Here is a 19,897-nt window from a genome sequence, read left to right on the forward strand (position 1 = left end):
AAATAATGAAACAAGGTCAATTTTAAAGTGTTAGAAAGTCGCAGCCTTTTTATTCAGTACCTAGAGAATGCCAGTAATTTAACATGATATAATGATAAATGTTACTTACAGAGTTTTAACAAGAACAAAAATAAATATAATTTCTATGTCATCTTTGGCATGTTGTAAATTCAAAATGATAACAATTTATTTAGCAGCACTGCGAGGGAAAAAAAACACTGTAAAATGTACTACTGGACTTGGTTTTACATGAAAAAAGTACAACGAAAACTTTAATGTCAAAAGTAACAGTGCTTTAAAGAAAACAGTTATAAAATAAATGATGGTGTTAATTCCATAATTTATCAGAAAAAAATATAGTTATTTGAATGTTGGGGACCTTGTTTTCTTAATTTAAACTTTTAAGTTTTTAAGTACATGTGGTTCAAATTTACACACAATTTCTATTTAACACCATTTCTGCCTTGAGAAGTGTGATAAAATGCCAGTAATTATATTTTTTATATCAGAAAATAAGTTTAGGAATCCCAAAATGTATGGGAAGTGTTGGAAAGACATTTTTTCTTATTGATAGCAAACATGTTATAGCTGCATAAACCCTATGTAACTCACATCTACTAACCCTACTAATTGTTTTTTTTAAATCAAATACAGAAAAACCATATTCTCTCTTTTTTTTGTACTGTGTAATTTAATGCAATATAAATTCTCATTCTCAAACCATGCTGGCATTTGTATATTTAATTAAGGTTTCTTGTATAACTTAAAACATTTTTTTTGCTAGAATGCTTTTGCAATGTTAGAAATAATTTTATTATAATTAAGAACAAACTTACATTTTTTGCTATTAGTGGTATCAGTTTCAGAGAGTGAACTGGAGAACCCAAATGTGACCTGAGCATTATTAGTTTTATAGGAAAGAAAAAAGCAAATCAATCCAATTGGTCACATTGTGTCAATTTATTAAGAAACTAATGCACATAGTATATTCTGCAAAAAATATGCAGAACTGTTCTGCATAAAATTAGATGTTTAATAAATACCTTTTGAAGAGAAAATTCGTTCACATAATTAGACAAATAGTATGAAAGCAAAACAGTCATCCAATGATGACTATTGACTATTGAAGGTTTAGAAATGTGAATATAGAACAAATCCTAACTTCGTAATCACATATGGACTTATTTCTAAGCATTTACTAATATTTCTTGCTGGTCAATAAAAGGTACATAATTTGTGGAATATATGTATACAAACTTGAATTACTACATTCTAAAAATACTTTTCCTTAGTGTTTTTATTTTTGTTTCAAAGAAACTTATCCCTATAATTTAGGACTTAAATACCTTCAACCAAACTGAATTTTAGGTGATCAAGCATTATCATTTTATTCAAATTATTTGATGGATTTTACTATATTGAAAGAATAAAACCAAGAACAGTGCATCCATAAGTATAATGTATTTGTGAATAATCATTATCAATGCCACTACACTCTTGCATAGGAAGGCAGATAGCACACTACTGAATTGTTCTGTTAATTTCAGCAATTAATAAATATAAATATACTGAGATACACATCAAAAATACCTAAGTAGGTTTTGAAATGTAAGAAATTGTTCTAAAGTAGTTTGATTGAAGTTGACCAGGCTATACTTAATATGGCTTTCATTCTTGTTGAGAAGTAACATTGAGGATCTCTGCATCCTGAAATGTAGACAAAGGATCTAGAGACTTGGACTCCACTGATATTGCATTCAACCTTTCCATACTCTTGCTTATCAAAAAACAGGGATAGAGGCTGGGGGGATGGGCTGGAGACTCCTTATGTCATAGGTTATATACTATGAGAAACAACAATACAGATAAATGTGCATTTAGCAACTGTCTCCCTCCACACCGTTCTGTCATAGAAGTTCACTGTGATTAAAAAGTTTGGAATCTACTCCTGAAATCATTGTTGCACTATATGCTAACTAATTTGGATGTAAATTTTAAAAAATAAAAAAAAATAAAACCAAATGTAAATGATAAAAAATTATTAAAAAATCATGGAAATTTCTTGGAAGAGAAAAAGAATTTTGAAAAGTAGAAAGGATGAAGCAGTGCAAAAAGGAAATCATTTATGGGATAATCTGATCCTGGGGCATACTGTGTAAATTCCTTGTCCCGAAGTATCTTCCCTGATAATAACTGATAAAAAATTATTCTCATCTGGTTAAACTGCCTAAAAATCCAGCAACTAGAAATTCATTAAATTAATGGGCAACTTCCTTCAAAAATACCAATTATTTATTAGCCATTGACAGAAAAATGAGAATTAATTTATCAAGATAATTCTCCTTTCACCCTTTTAGCTGAATATAACTGCTCTTTGAGAATGGAAGCTCTGATTTGGGGAGGGGAAAGCTTGTGAGGTACTTTGGGGCACAAAATCCTTCTGGAGTAAGCTTTAATCATGGAGTCCTCTGTGAGGTAGTCAAGTAGGATAGCATGTGGGGACTGGAAAGCAGGAGAAAGAGAATATACAGAATGCCAGAGACATATTTTGCCTAGTTTAAAACCTAAGTTTTCTAGTTGATCTTAAGGCCAAGTTAAGCAGGTTTATTATTTCCTTTTTTCATATATGAAGGGCCTCTTACTTCCAGGGAAATACTATTCGATCAGTATGAGTAAATTTCTATGGGCAGTAATACACAACATGAATGTTCAATGAGGAGACATTGTAAACATTAAACATCTATTCTTAAGTTTGTGGGTTGTCTATACATAAGAAATCCTTTTGGATTAACCAGAAGTACTATAAAAATGTTTTTTTTATGTTTAATTACTGATAGCAATACATTGCAAAAATTAATGTTTAGGCATTTCTGTGTCTAACAAAAGAGGCTCAAGTTTGATTTTCATGAATTGGCTGAAACCATTTTACCCCCACAAAATCACCACCACTACATTTCAATTTACTTACCAATGGCTTCCTGTGTTTACTTACGATAATATGCCCTTTAGGACCATAGATTCTTAGTCTTTCTGGGCAAACATGATGTTTTCCCTCTGAGGAAAATAAGAATACAATATCCTCTCCTTTCCAGAACAACAAAACTCCTAAATTGTGCTATCAGTAAATACTAGCAAGAACCATCAACTAAAAAGAAAAGCAATGGAAATTAATTGTTCATGAATCCATTAGAAACCACAGTATACTAAAATTTTATAGAAAGGATTTGTTTTTACTGGTTAAGCATTTATAGGAACCCCACCAAAACAGCTCCCATTTACATATGAATTTATTGCTCTAGCCAAAAAGTACATGAGTAAACGTCCCTATCTGGATTCCTTCTATAAAATTAGAGTATAATTTGAAGATTTCCCTTATACTAAAGTTGTCCCTACTACTTTTTTAAATCTACTTTGTTTGAATTTTCCAGCAGAAAAGTTTTGCACCATTATTGGGAAAATCTACTAGTGTTTCTGTGTCTTTTTATAATTTTTCAATCCTCATTGAGTGATGGAGAATCTTGCTGTTCATTGCTTAATTCTGATTGTGTTCCATTCATGAAAGGACTGTATAATATTACCCCTCTGAGCAACCTCAGTGAGAAATTAAGATAATCTACTTTTAAAAACCATTAATTAATTTAGAAAGATTGTAATTAATTATATGGAAAGATTAATTAATATAGAAAGATTGTAAGTTATTTTGTGATAATTTTGCACTTTCCAATTTCACATACCCTAATGCTATTACTTGAAAAGAATACTTGGAAATTGTATCTCTGTTCTGAAAAGTCCAACACCAAAATCATACCTCTAAGTTTGTCATATTAATTCTGATAAAAAGAAGGCATGACAACACCAATAAGATAATGACAAGAGGAAAGTAAGTCAGAATATATGAACACAAATGGTTACATGCAAGTAATTCTAGTAAGAAAGCAAAATGAGGAAAGAAAAGGCAAAATTGGGAAAGAAAAATCCACAAGATATGGTACATGTCTATTACTAAATAATGTTTTCCATGTGGCATTAGATGTTTTTAAATCTTTCAATTATTACAAAAGACACCTCAAAGTAAAGATGTATACTTTTATACATCATACCAAAGAAACAGATCTTTTTATATGGAATATATATCACTTATATTATAAAGAGAATATGTATAGTTTCCTTTATTGAATACCAAAGTTACAAGTCTTCTAGACTAAATTTTATACTTCAGTGCTTAGTAATCAGCTTGCTCTCTGGATTAAGCAAAATACACAAAAAACAGTACACTTAGCACACACAAGTTGTTCGCTTATATTCACTAAACAAAGCTATAATACCCTCCAGTTTACATTCATGAGTTCTTTCTGTCAGTAGTAGTAGTAGTAGTAGTAATGGTATTTTCTTCAACAAAATGAAAAGATTCTTTAAAATTCTATCATTTGAGATAACAATATATACTACCCCATGGTTCTAAATCATAAATTTAAAAATAAGACCAATTTTGCCAGACTTTTTTCATAAATAAGATGTAAAATGTGCTCGAATTTTATGTAGATCATTAATATTATTTTCTTTTCAAAATGTTAGTTTATCTCTTTGTAGCAATGTTTAAAGTTTACTGAAATGCATTGTATTATATCATGTGGGCTAAGCCCACAAGTCCATTACAATAAAATTTAAACTATATAACCATAGGATTCAAGGTAAATTAATACACTACACTGTAATTAAATTTTGAAAGTCCAAAGACAAAAATGTAGTTCATTACCAAAGGGAAAAATATGATTAAATCCAATTGAGTAAATTGAAAGTATGTCTACATATCATGAAGGTGGTATCAACACATGTACTTTATTTTCAAAGGCTTAATTATAACCTATTTAGTAGATTACAAGACCAATTATAAAGCCTTTGGCTAAAAAATTTATTCATTTGTACCATAATTTCATTAGATGTAAAATTTACAGAGGTCTTATGGAAACCTTTATTTCTAGATGAGGACATTTATGGATAATATATAGGTCTGTCTGAATACATAATCTGTGATTTGATTCTGTAAAAATTTTGGCACCAACTATATCAGGAGCTCATGTATCAGCACAAATGAATGTAGTCCTTTGGTTGTATGCAAAAACAAGTTTGTACAATACATTTTTGTTTGTTTTCTTTTTAAAAAAGCCTATTCTTCAGGATCTGATGTTAAAAATATTGGCATTGCTTGGCATTATACTATTGTATTTGCATCCTGATTGTTGGTACTGATTCCCCAAATCATTATTTTATGAAACTAGAAAAACTATTAAAATAACTTTATTTGAAAGGAACTTTACAAGTTAGTGTGCAGAGAAGTTGTTAGGACCTTGTAGACACCAATTATATATTTAAACACTTGGACACCACTACAAAACAACATAGAGTATGAATACTGTGGACCTGTGTATTTTTTTTTTATCTCATCTCTCCCTAAAAAAGGAGGCTTAAACAGAATATTCAAGTAATGTACCAGAAAACAATGCCTTTGATATAAGATTAGGCAAAAAGCCACACATTTAATTTTCTCTTCATCCAGTCTGGCTGAGGAACACTAGAAATATTATAGGCCAGTTGATGTTCGTTTTTTCATGCTCCGTCGCTGAGCTAAGTTTGAAGCAGCAACAGGCTCAAGGACTGGTTGAAAGGTCTTGTGAGTCAGGGCAGAACATGTGGTGACCACTACTCCCTAAAATAATGAGAAATAAGACAATCTGAATAACAATCTCTGGAGGTAAAAAATTTCCACATTATATCATGAGAGATTTAACTACAATACAACCTTATTTCTTAGGAAAATAATTGAGTATACTTGATCTATGCATTAATGTTTCTTTCACGAATTAATACCTGAATATACCTTGTATATTTTTTTTATTTCAATGACTATGCTGCTTACAAATTTTTAAAACACTAAAATGTATTATTTTTATCAGACTTTCATCACTCATGTAATTTGTTTTAAATGCTTTAAGAATTTTATTTAAAAAATTTTAAACTATTTTAAAATGTGTTTTTGAGAGACAGAGAGACAGAGTGTGAGTGGGGGAGGGGCAGAGACAGAGGGAGACACAGAATCCGAAGTAGGCTCTAGCCTCTGAGTTGTCAGCACAGAGCCTGAGGTGGGGCTTGAACCCATGTGCTGTGAGATCATGACCTGAGCTGAAGTCTGACGCTCAAATGACTGAGCCACCCAGACGCCCCAATAATGTTTTTTTTATCAACTAACAAAGATTTCATGTCCAGTCACAATAGACACACACATTACAGAACTATCATAACTCTGTTATGTTTTTTTTTTCTTAAGTCAACATAGTTTATTCCTTTTTAAAATTTTTTTAAATGAAATTTATTGTCAAATTGGTTTCCATACAACACCCAGTGCACATCCCAAAAGGGGTCCTCCTCAATACCCATCACTCACCCTCCCCTCCCTCCCACCCCCATCAACCCTCAGTTTGTTCTCAGTTTTTAAGAGTCTCTTATGCTTTGGCTCTCTCCCGCTCTAACCTCTTTTTTTTTTTCTTCCCCTCCCCCATAGACTTCTGTTAAGTTTCTCAGGATCCACATAAGAGTGAAAACATATGGTATCTGTCTTTCTCTCTCTGATTTATTTCACTTAACATAACACTCTCCAGTTCCATCCACGTTGCTACAAAAGGCCATATTTCATTCTTTCTCATTGCCACGTAGTATTCCATTGTGTATATAAACCACAATTTCTTTATCCATTCATCAGTTGATGGACTTTTAGGCTCTTTCCATATTTTGGCTATCATTGAGAGTGCTGCTATAAACACTGGGGTACAAGTGCCCCTATGCATCAGCACTCCTGTATCCCTTGGGCAAATTCCTAGCAGTGCTATTGCTGGGTCATAGGGTAGGTCTCTTTTTAATTTTTTGAGGAACCTCCACACTGTTTTCCAGAGTGGCTGCACCAGTTTGCATTTCCACCAACAGTGCAAGAGGGTTCCCGTTTCTGCACATCCTCTCCAGCATCTATAGTCTCCTGATTTGTTCATTTTAGCCACTCTGACTGTCGTGAGGTGATATCTGAGTGTGGTTTTGATTTGTTTTTCCCTGATGAGGAGCGACGTTGAGCATCTTTTCATATGCCTTTTGGCCATCTGGATGTCTTCTTTAGACAAGTGTCTATTCATGTTTACTGCCCATTTCTTCACTGGATTATTTGTTGTTCGGGTGTGGAGTTTGGTGAGCTCTTTATAGATTTTGGATACTAGCCCTTTGACCGGTATGTCATTTGCAAATATATTTTCCCATACCGTTGGTTGCCTTTTAGTTTTGTTGATTGTTTCCTTTCCTGTGCAGAGACTTTGCAGCTTCTTGAGGTCCCAATAGTTCCTTTTTGCTTTTAATTCCCTTGCCTTTGGAGATGTGTTAAGTAAGAAATTGCTGTGGCTGAGGTCAGAGAGGTTTTTTCCTGCTTTCTCCTCTAGGGTTTTGATGGCTTCCTGTCTCACATTCAGGTCCTTTATCCATTTTGAGTTGGTTTTTGTGAATGGTGTGAGAAAGTGGTCTAGTTTCATTCTTCTGCATGTTTCTGTCCAGTTTTCCCAGCACCATTTGTTAAAGAGACTGTCTTTTTTCCATTGGATATTCTTTCCTGCTTTTTCAAACATTAGTTGGCCATACATTTGTGGGTCTAGTTCTGGGGTTTCTATTCTATTCTACTGGTCTGTGTTCTGTTTTTGGGCCAATACCATGCTGCTTGATGATTACAGCTTTGTAGTAGAGGCTAAAGTCTGGGATTGTGATGCCTCCTGCTTTGGTCTTCTTCAAAATTACTTTGGCTATTTGGGCCTTTTGTGGTTCCTTATGAATTTTAGGATTGCTTGTTCTAGCTTCGAGAAGAATGCTGGTGCAATTTTGATTGGGATTGCATTGAATGCGTAGATAGTTGGGTAGTACTGACATTTTAACAATATTTATTCTTCCAATCCATGAGCACGGAATATTTTTCCATTTCTTTGTATCTTCTTCAATTTCCTTCATAAGCTTTCTATAGTTTTCAGCATACAGATATTTTACATCTTTGGTTAGGTTGATTCCTAGGTATTTTATGCTTCTTGGTGCAATTGTGAATGGGATCAGTTTCTTTATTTGTCTTTCTGTTGCTTCATTATTAGTGTATAAGAATGCAACTGTTTTCTGTACATTGATTTTGTATCCTGCGGCTTTGCTGAATTCATGTATCAGTTCTAGCAGACTTTTGGTGGAGTCTACCGGGTTTTCCATGTATAGTATCATGTTCTCTGCAAAAAGTGAAAGCTTGACTTCATCTTTGCCAATTTGGATGCCTTTGATATCTTTTTGTTGTCTGATTGCTGATGCTAGACCTTCCAACACTATGTTAAACAATAGCGGTGAGAGTGGACATCCTTGTCGTGTTCCTGATCTCAGGGAGAAAGCTGTCACTTTTTCCCCATTGAGAATGATATTAGCTGTGGGTTTTCATAAATGGTTTTTATGATGTTTAAGTATGTTCCTTCTATCCCGACTTTCTATGAAGCCAGCATTATTTTGATTCTTAAACCAGACAGAGACCCAGTAAAAAAAAGAGAATTATAGGCCAATATCCCTGATCAATATGGATGCAAAAGTCTCAATAAGATTCTAATAAATCGAATTCAACAGCATATAAAAAGAATTATTCACCATGATCAAGTGGGATTCATTCCTGGGCTGCAGGGCTGGTTCAACATTCACAAATCAATCAATGTGATACATCACATTAATAAAAGATAAGAACCATATGATCCTGTCAATCGATGCAGAAAAAGCATTTGACAAAATTCAGCATCTTTCTTAATAAAAACCCTCAAGAAAGTTGGGATAGAAGGAACAAGAATTTTGTTTTTAATATAAGTTGTATATATTTAAGACATGGAACACATTTTGATGTGCATATACATAGTACAATGATTACTATAGTCAAGCTAATGAACAAATCACATAGTTATCATATTGTTTTGATGAAAGCATGTGAAATCTACTCTTAGCAAATTTCATTTCCAATATTTAACAAATTTTTTTCAATTTTTTTAACATCTATTTATTTTTGAGACAGAGAGAGCATGAACGGGGGAGGGGCAGAGAGAGAGGGAGACACAGAATCGGAAGCAGGCTCCAGGCTCTGAGCCATCAGCCCAGAGCTTGACGCGGGACTCGAACTCATGGACTGCGAGATTGTGACCTGAGCTGAAGTCGGACGGTTAACCGACTGAGCCACCCAGGCGCCCCTTTTTAAAAATTTTTAATATTTGTGTATTTTTAAAAAAGAGAGAGAGAGAGAGAGAACAGGGGAGTGGCAGAGAGAGAGAGAGAGGGAGACAGAATCTGAAGTAGTCTCCAGGCTCTGAGGTGTCAGCACAGAGCCTGATGTGGGGCTTGAACTCACAAACCATGACCTGAGCCAAAGTCTAACACTTAACCAACTGAGCCACCCAGGCACCCATCCAATATTTAATACAGTATTATTAACTATAGTCATCATGCTGTACATTAGATATCTAGACTTATTCATCCTACATAACTGCAACTTTGTATTTTGACCAACATCTCCCCATTCTACCCTCTTCCCTGCCCCTGGTAACAACCTTTCTACTCTCTGCTTTTATATATTTAACTGGTTTAGATTCCACCTATAAGAGAGATTTATTTCTGTGTCTGTCCTATTTCATTTAGCATGTCTTCCAGGTTCATCCGTGTTGTTGCAAATGACAGGATCTAATTTTTAAAGCTGAATAGTATTCCACTGGATATTTGTCCACCACAATATTTATCCTCAAAGAGATCTTTGTTCTCCCATGTTCAGTGCAGCATTATTCACAATAGCCAAGACATAGAAACAATCTAAGTGTTCATCAACAGATGAATGAATGAAACACTAAATTTTCCATCTAGATTCAATGTCTATAAATATGGGAATTTGCAACCACGGTTATTTAGGAACCAATAGCAATATTTTCTTTACATATAAAACCTACATTTAGTATACTCTTAGCCCCAGTGTCTAAAGAGAAAGTTAAATACAATTAAGGAATTTTTATTTATCATCTTAAAGGCAATAGGTAAAGAAGATTAACAAGAATCCACAGTTGTTATTTAAAACAAAAACAAAGAACCTATAAATACATTTTTAAAAATAAAGATATTTAAGGTAATTATATGTGTTATCAGTAAATGGCACGCAATAGCTTTATCAAACATTTAGAAGATGCATAAAAAATGTTTGTTTTACCTTAATGACATGTGATGCATCATATCTATTTGGCTGATCATTCAGCAACTGATCTCTGTGGGTTATCCATGAGTGTTTTAATACTTGTTCTGTAGTGTACCGCTGATGTGGGTCCATATGTAGCATATGGGAGAGTAAATCCTATATTAAAATGAAAAAAAATATATACATATATATATACACACACACACACACACATACACACATATGTGAAACTGTATAGCAGTAAAAGTTTTAGTAAAATGTATTATTTCATATTTTCTTAAAATATAAAAGCACCAGCAGCTTTGTGATCAGTTTTAATTGACCTATATACAGGAAAAACTAACCTATACTCTGCACAGATAACTGTCAGATCTTCAAACAGATTTTTTGATATATGGTAAACCATTATTTGTCATTTCTAAATCAGAGGACACCAAATCTGTGGAACTGGAATGTGGTTAGTAGGAGAGGAAGAAAATATAAAGTAGCAGGAGTTATTCTAGAATGTGTGAAATGGTCAAGAGGAGAAAAGAGCTATTGATCTTTGCTGGTAAGCTGGGCCCCAAAGTATAAAGGTATACTTTTATATAGAAATTTCTATACTTTTATATAGTGTAGAAATGTACAACATAGAAGGGAGAACCCCATGTTGTTAACACACTCCCAATAATTGGGGGTTTATGTGTAAAATACTAAAGAAAGCAAAACATAAATTCAAGGCTAGCAGGTGATGGCTAGCACTCTTTAATGGTCAGAATATCCTAAGTTTCTCACAGAGCAACTGTGAATATGCTTATTTATTTCTGTTATAAGAAGTTGTAAATTTACTACAACTTGATAGTTTACCTCTGTGTTAATAACAAGTTGTAAATGTACTATAACTTGATAGTAAAACACAATTTTAAATACAAGCTATCTTTATCAAACATCTTTTAGGAAATGGAGAAGTGAACTCTCCTTAACAAGCATCATATAAAATAGAAACAGTCATCCATAGCATAAGTAGTGAAACTAAAGACTCTAAGTAGTTACATCAGAATTTGAAGAATAATAAAAGTATATAAGAGAGTAAAACAACCAATCAAAATCTATTGGAAAAAGGACAAATATGAAAAAATGAATGGGAAAATAATTTAGAAAATAAAATAACAGTGAATTACTTCAATAAAACACACCTAAATGATAGTCATAAAAATGATAAAAGTTCCATAGTCCAAGGACTTCTACCTCTGGCCAAAATAGACTATCAGAGATTGGATTCATCCACCTGTTTGAAACAATAACCCCTCCCAACACAAAAATAAGCAAATTAATTAATAAGTTAATAAATTCATTAACAAAATACAACAAACAACAGTTTCTAGAGATCAAATATTAGGCAACAAAAGAAAGCGATTCCCAACAGACTGGGAACAAATCAAACAAGCCCTATGATTGCCCAAACTTACCACCTTGAGAGTTTTCAGACTGTTGTGTAGGTAAAGGAAACTCAGACAGAACCTGGCAGATTCTCTGAGTTGACGAGACAAAACTGAGAGTCGGGGGGACCAAGGCAGATAGATTAGCATGATTGACTACTAGAGTGGTGAGAGGAGCAGAGAAAAGACTACAGAGACCTGTAGAGGTCTCCTCAAATATTCAGCAGATTACTGATAAACCTACAACTGTGAAAAGAACTATTTTAAAGGTTTAGAAGGAAATCAGAACTCATGGAGGATGGACATAAAAACACTGCCTGTTTCCACAAGCCAGGCTGGAACATCTCACAATTCATGAAGTACCTGGAGTTAACCAGCCTGAGTACTGTGTATCTCTAAACATTGTTCTGATCCTGCCTAAAAATCTTATTTATTTATTTTTTAATGTTTATTTATTTTTGAAGAAGAGAGAGACAGAGCATGAGTGGGGGAGGGGCAGAGAGAGTGGGAGACACAGAATCTGAAGCAGGCTCCAGGCTCTGAGCTGTCAGCACAGTCCCGCGGGCTCAAACTCATGAACCATGAGATGATGACCTGAGTCGAAGTGAGTTACTTAACCAACTGAGCCACCCAGATGTCCCTAAAAAGATCTTAAAAGGGAGAGTCCAAAGCATCAGATTGTTTCACCTAACTTAATTGTGCCCCAGAATAAAGTTCAAGAATATGTATAAGAATACAAAAGTTTCCAGCACACAGTAAGGCAAAATTCACATTGCTTGGCTTCTTATAAAAAATCGTCAGGCATTACATTATATGTTAATGGCATAACATTATATGTTAAAAATAACATATAATAAGAAGAAACCAACCAATCAATCAAAAATGACCCAGAATTGATACATATGTCAGAATTAGCAGATAAGGATGTTAAAATGGTCATTATAACTCCATTCCATATGTTAAAAATTAGAGACAGAGAAGATATAAAAAGCCACAAATCAAATTTCTAGAGATAAAAAACTAAAATTTGAGACAAAAAATAAAATGAATGGGATTAAAAGAAAATTTGATATGGAAGGTAAAAATATTGGGGAAGACACAACAATAGATGCCATCAAAAAGAAACACAGAGTGTAAAACAGGCAAAAGAACAGAGCATCTTGTGAGAAACAGAGCATCTGTGAGAAAACGTCAAGCAGTATAATACACAATTGCAACCGGTATCCCTGAAGTAAAGAAAAGGAAGGAAAAATATGTGAGGGAATAATATTTCCAAAATTATCAAATTTGGCAGAAACCATAAACCTACAGACCCAACAAGTTCAATGAAGTACAAATACAAGATATATATATATATATATATATATATATATATATATATATATATATCAAGGACATCAAACCAAATCTCAAAATCCAAGGCAGAGAGAATGTTAAAAGCAAATAGAGATTAAAAAAAGACACGTTACATATAGTGAAAAAATGATAAGAATAACAGAAGTTCTTGTCAGAAAAAAATCGAATAACAAGACAATATAACTCCTGAACAACCAATGAGTCAAAAAAAAATCAAATGGTAAATATAAACAAATAAAAATGTAAATAAACCATACCACAATTGGGGCACCTGGATGGTTCAGTTGGTTAAGCATCCAACTCTTGATTTTGGCTCAGGTCGTGATCTCACCATTCATGAGTTCGAGCCCTGCATTTGGCTCTGTGCTGACAATGCAGAACCTGCTAGGGATTCTCTCTCTCTCCTTCTGTCCTGCTTGCACTCTCTCTGTCTTTCTCAAAATAAATAAATAAACTTTAAAAAACCACCAAAACTTTATGAGATGCAGCAAAAGCAAGTCTAAAAGGAAAGTTTATAAAAAAGAATGCCTACACTAAGAAAAAAGAAAGATCTCAAAAAAAGAAAAGAAAAATAAAAGATCTTTAATAACTCAACCTTATACCTCAAAGAACTAGAAAAAAAAGAAGAAAAGAAAAGAAAAACAAAGCCTCAGAGCAGAAGGAAGGATATAATAAAGATCAAAGCAGAAATACATGGAATAGGGACCAGAAAAACAGTAGAAAAGATCAAGAACTAAGAGCTGGCTTTTTGAAATTATAAATAAAATTGACAATCCGTTAGCCAGATCAATAAAAATAAAAAAGAAAACTCAAATAAATTAAATTTAAAAAAAGGTGACGTTACATATGATGCCACAGAAATAAAAAGGATCATGAGAATACTATGAAAATTTATATGCCAACAAACTGGAATATTTAAAGGAAACAGATAAATTCCTAGATACACATATCTTACCAAAACTGAATAATGAAGAAAAAGAAAGCCTGAAAATACCAATAATAATGTGTAAAGAGACTGAAGTAGTTAATAAAAAATCTTGTAACAGAGAAAATCTCAGATAGTTTCACTCGTGAATATATGAAATATTTGAAGAAAATTAATGCCTATCCTTCTAAAACTCTTACAAAAATTGAAGAAGAGGAATATTCTCAAACTCATTTCATGAAGGCTGTATTGCCCAGTATTAAACCCCTATAAAGATACTATAAGAAAAAAAAAAGGAAACAAGACAGTATCATTGATTAATATAGGTGCAAAATTTCTCAACAAAATAGTAAGTAACTAAATTCAGCAGCACTTAAAAGAAAATACACCATGATCGAGTGGGATTTATCCCTGGGTTGTAAGGGTGGTTGAATATTCACAAATCAATCAATGTGATACACCACATTAATAAAAGAAAGGATAAGAATGATATTATCATTTCAGTAGATGAGAAAAAAAACATTTGACAAAGTACAATATATTTCATGATTAAAACCCTCAACAAAGTAGGGTTAGAGGGAACATACCTCAACATGATAAAGGCCATATATGAAAAACCCACAGCTAATATCATCCTCAATAGGGAAAAAATGAAAATTGTTTCTCTACAGTGAGGAGCAAAACAGGGATATCCACTCCCACCACTATTATTTCTTTTTATTTTTTTATGTTTTTTATTTATTTTTGAGAGCGAGAGAGAGAGAGAGCACGAGTAGAGGGAGGACAGAGAGAGAGGGAGACAAAGAATCCGAAGACAGACTCTAGGCTCTGAACTAGCTGTCAACACAGAGCCCAATGCGGGGCTTAAACACATGAATGTGAGGTCATGACCTGAACCTAAGTCAGACGCTTAACCGACTGAGCCACCCAGGCACCCCTCACCAGTATCATTTAATATAATACTGGAAGTTCTAGCCACAGCAATCAGAAAACAAAATAAAAGGCATTCAAATAGTCAAGGAAAAAGTAAAACTTTCATTATGTGCGTATGACATGATACTATATTGGGAAAACCGAAAAGACTTCAACAAAATCTTGCTAGAAGTGATACACAAATTCAGTAAAAGCGATGGATACAAAATCAATGTACAGAAATCTGTTGCATTTCTATATAGCAATAATGAAGCAGCAGAAAGAGAAATAAAAGAATCAATCCCATTTACAATTGCACCAAAACCCATAAGATACCTAGGAATCAACCTAATCAAAGAGGTAAAAAATCTGTACTCTGAATACTATAAAACACCTAGGAAAGAAATTGAAGATGAGACATAGAAATGGGAAAATGTCCCATGCTCATGGATTGGAAGAACAAATATTGTTAAAATGTCTGTGTTACCCAAAGCAATCTACACATTGACTGTGATCCCTATCCAAACAGGACCAGCATTTTCATAGAACTAGAACAAACAATCCTAAAATTTTTATGGAACCACAAAAGACCCTGAATAGTCAAAGCAATCTTGAAAACAAAACAAACAAAAAAAGCAAACCTCGAGGCATCACAATTCTGGACTTCAAAGCTATAGTGATCAGGACTATATGGCATAGGAACAAAACCGGACACATAGATCCATGGAACAGAATAGAAAACACAAAATTAAAACCTCAGGAAAAAACAGATGTTGTCGAGAATGTAGAGAAAGAGGAACACTTTTGCACTGCTGGTGGCAATGCAAACTGGTGTAGTCACTCTGGAAAGCAGTATGGAGTTCCTCAAAAAATTAAAAATAGAACTACCTTATGACCCAGCAATTGCACTACTAGGTATTTATCCAAAGAATATAAAATATTTGAAGGGCACATGCACCCCAATGTTTATATCAGAGCTATCAACAACAGCCAAATTATGGAAAGAGCCCAAATGTCCATTGACTGACAAATGGATAAAAAAATGTAGTATATATATTTACAACACACATACACATACATACATACACACATACATACATACATATACAATGGAATAATACTCAGCCATCAAAAATAATGAAATCTTGCCATTTGCAACAACGTGGATGGAACTAGAGTGTATTATGCTCAGCAATATAAGTCAGTCAGAGAAAGAAAGTATCGTATGATTTCACTCATATGTGGAATTTAAGAAACAAAACAGGGCCCCTGGGTAGTTCAGTCAATTGAGCATCTGATTTTGGCTCAGGTCATGATCTAATTTCTCGTGAGTTTGAGCCCTGCATTGGGTTCTGTGTGGACAGCTCAGAGCTTGGAGCTTGCTTCAGATTCTGTGTCTCTCTCTCTCAGCCCTTCCCCTGCTCGCACTTAGTCTCTCTCTCAAAAATAAATAAATATTTTAAAAAGTTTAAAAAAACAAAATAGATGAATATACAGGAAGGGAAGAAAAAAGATAAAAACAGGGAGGCAAACCACAAGATTCTTAAATACAGAGAACAAACTAAGGGTTGCTAGAGGGGTATTTGGTTGGGGGTGCACTAAATGGGTGATGGGCATTAAGGTGGGCACTTGTTGGCATGAGCACTGGGTATTATATGTAAGTGATGAATCAATAAATTCTATTCCTGAAATTAAAAATAATAATAAAATACTAAAATACATTATTTTTTTAATGCTTATTTGTTTTTGAGAGAGAGATGGAGAGTGAGAGGTGGAGGGTCAGAGAGGGAGGGAGACACAGAATCTAAAGCAGGCTCCAGGCTCTGAGCTGTCAGCACAAGGCCCTACACAGGGCCGAACCCATGAACTGTGAGACCATAACCTGAACTGAAGTCAGACACTTAACAAACTGAGCCACCCAGGTGCCTCTAAAATACATTCTTAATGCACCTTATCAGGAAAGTGAAAAGACAACCCATGGGAGAAAATATTTTCAAATCCTACACCTAATAAGGGATTAATATTAAGAATATATAAAGAACTCCTACAACTCAACAACAAAAACAACCAAACAATCTGATTGAAAAATGGGCAAAAAACTTGACATTTCTCCAAAGAAGAAACACAATTGTCTAGTCAACACAAGAAAAGGGGCTTAGCATCATTAATCATTAGAGAAATATGAATAAAAACCACCATGACACTCCACTTCACACCTAGTAGGATGGCTATAATACAAAATACAGAATATAGCAAGTTTGGTCAAGAATGTAGAAAAAATTGGAACATTTGATGTTATGGGTAGGAATGCAGTATGATGCAGCTGCTGTGGAAAACATTTTGGTATTTCTTCAAAAAGTTAAATATACCCATAATAACTGAAAACTGGTACTCAGATACTTGTATGCAATGTCCATTGTAGAATTATTCATAACAGTTGAAAAGTGGAAATAACCCAACTGTACATCAATATATGTATAGATAAATAAAATGCGGCATATCCATACAATGAAGTATTATTCATTCATAAAAAGGAATGAAGTTATGATACATGCTACAACATGGATGAAACTGAAATAAGGCCCAACACAAAGGACAAATATTATATGATTCCATTTATACGAGGCACTGAAAATATACAAATTCGCACAGGCAGAAAGTAAATTTGAGCTTACCAGAGAAGGGAGGAATAGGAGTCATTAATAGGTGTAGAGTTTGTATTTGGGGTGAGGAAAAAGTCTGGGAAATAGCGGTGATGGTTGCACAACACTATAAATGTAATTAATGCCATGGAAATGTACCCTTAAAAATAACTGAAATTGCAAACCTTATGTTATATATAAATAAGAAAATTGAATACTAAAAAAATAAAAATAAAAATTTGAGTACTTTAATAAAAATAAGAATACTAAAAAATTAAAAAGAATGATCATATTAAGTGGGAATGTAAAAGGATAGACATTTCAAAAGAGTTTGGTGGATTCTTAAAAAGCTAAATATAAAAAAATTTAAGTATATACCCAATCATTCCACTCCTGTGTGTTTATACAAAAATATGAAAGCTATACATTCATATAAGCAGTTGCACACACATACTGAGTGCAGTTTTAGTGGTAATATTTCTAAACTGCCAAAACCACATATTTTCATTAGCAGGTGAGTATATAAACAAAGTTTAGTGTATCCATACAATGGAATATTATTTGTGATATAAAGAAACTATTGATACATTCCTAAAAGTTTGATGAATCTTAAAATAATTATGAGTGAAAGAGACCTAAAAAAGTTTATATACTGTATGATTCCATTTATAAACATTTCTAGAAAGTGGAAAATAATGTGTAGTGTCAGCAGGTCAGTGGTTGTCAGGGAATCAGGGGTGGAGATAGTGAGTTGGGAATGTGGAGCAGGAGGGAAATATTATAGAGGGACATGAAGAAACTTAGGGTAATGGATATGTTGATTATCTTGATTTTTGTGATCATTTCATTGGTGTGTCAATATATCATAGCATTAAATTATATACTTGAAATACATGTGTTTTCTTGATCAGTTATACCTCAGTAAAGTTGTTAAAAAACAATCAATGGTTTAGCCCCAAAATAATAGGCCCCTCTGTTCTTACCAAAGTGTTTCAACATATATATATATATATATATATATATATATATATATATATATATACTAACATTTAAAAAAAAAACACTTCTCTGCTCTTCATTAAACCTATGTCACCTTTTGCATCTTCCTGTGGATTCTCAGAGACTACTGAAAAGTACAGGTAGCGATGTTGAAAGAATGAAAAAGAATTTAGGAAATGATCCTCTACAATACTGAAATACACACCTTAAATTTTACTCATGGGGGTCTTTGTTGCTAATAGGAAGGTCAAAGATAAACATATATTGTCAGAGTGATATATAGATTCTTAATGATATCAGCTAATACTTACACATACTACTTACTATGTGCCACACATATTAACCTTCATAATAGCCCTGAGGTGGAAACTGTGGCAGAAAGAGGTTAAGCATAATTCCCAAGGTAACATAAAGTAGGTGTAACATAGCTGGTAAGTAAGGAGATGCATCCAGGCAGTACGCCAGAGCCTGGCTCATAACTATACTATTTCTCATTCTTCCTCATTAAAATCAATGTTGATGCCTGAACTTTATATAACTGTTGCTGCTTTTTCAATGTTTATAGCATTAAATAAATATTTGTGGAAAACATCAAAATCCCTATTTCAGAAAAAAATAGTTTTTAATAATGAAGTGGAACAATACTGTTTTATTATATATTCATCAACAAAATTTAACTGACATTAAGGAGAGTTAAAGCTAGGTTGGCCATATAATTTGTTTATCCAAATCAGGTCACTTGAGAGTGAAAGGCATAAACCAAAACTATCCCAGGAAAACTGTCATATATGATCAACCAAGTTAAAGCAAAAAAGATATAATTACTTCTGGGGTAAAAATCAGCTAACTTATATAGGACTAATGTAATTTTATAAATGTTTCACAGGTTCTTAAGCATACAAAATGGTCACTTTTAATTTATAAACAGACTGATTTGCATAACCAAAGTGGATTCCCCTGAAATGAAAATGAAAATATAGTAAATATGGCAATATCCTAAATGCTGATAAAATATTACAAGTATTTTTTCCTAGGAAATGTATGAACAGAATGCTGATTTGTTTATGCAATCAAATGGCTTTATAGCATAAGTATCAATATTTTCCTACTGTCTTTTAAGTAAATGGAAGTAGTTGTAATATGACTTAATTTACCTTATTTCTTTTTAGCCTCCCTCGGAAATGAATGAGTAGCAAGATCTCCTTGACAGAATGACAAGCGGAGAAAAGATGACAAATGAAAGAGCAAAATCCACTGAATTTTCTTGATAGCTAAGAGGCAAATGAGTTCAGCCACAGTTCACAATTGTATATGAATAATTTTCCACTTTTTCTAAGTGGATGTATAAAGTGTTAACCAGTTTAAAAAATGATACTGAGCT

The 19,897-nt window shown here is 33.3% G+C and overlaps 1 protein-coding gene across 2 annotated transcripts in view; it reads right to left on the reverse strand.

Annotated features, from left to right (window-relative positions):
* Positions 1 to 4,569: 4,569 nt before the first annotated feature.
* Positions 4,570 to 19,897, reverse strand: part of RPS6KA6 (ribosomal protein S6 kinase A6) — a 182,682-nt gene continuing 167,354 nt past the window's right edge. For both annotated transcript variants that reach the window (XM_027053734.2, XM_053201420.1), the window contains 2 exons: positions 10,280 to 10,420; positions 4,570 to 5,707 (listed from right to left, as the gene is read on the reverse strand). In XM_027053734.2, the coding sequence (XP_026909535.1) occupies positions 5,582 to 5,707; positions 10,280 to 10,420 (267 nt within the window). In that variant the 3' untranslated portion in view covers positions 4,570 to 5,581. The remainder of the gene's footprint in view (positions 5,708 to 10,279; positions 10,421 to 19,897) is intronic.

Source organism: Acinonyx jubatus, chromosome X (genome assembly GCF_027475565.1).
Source record: "Acinonyx jubatus isolate Ajub_Pintada_27869175 chromosome X, VMU_Ajub_asm_v1.0, whole genome shotgun sequence".
NCBI classification, from domain to species: domain Eukaryota; kingdom Metazoa; phylum Chordata; class Mammalia; order Carnivora; family Felidae; genus Acinonyx; species Acinonyx jubatus.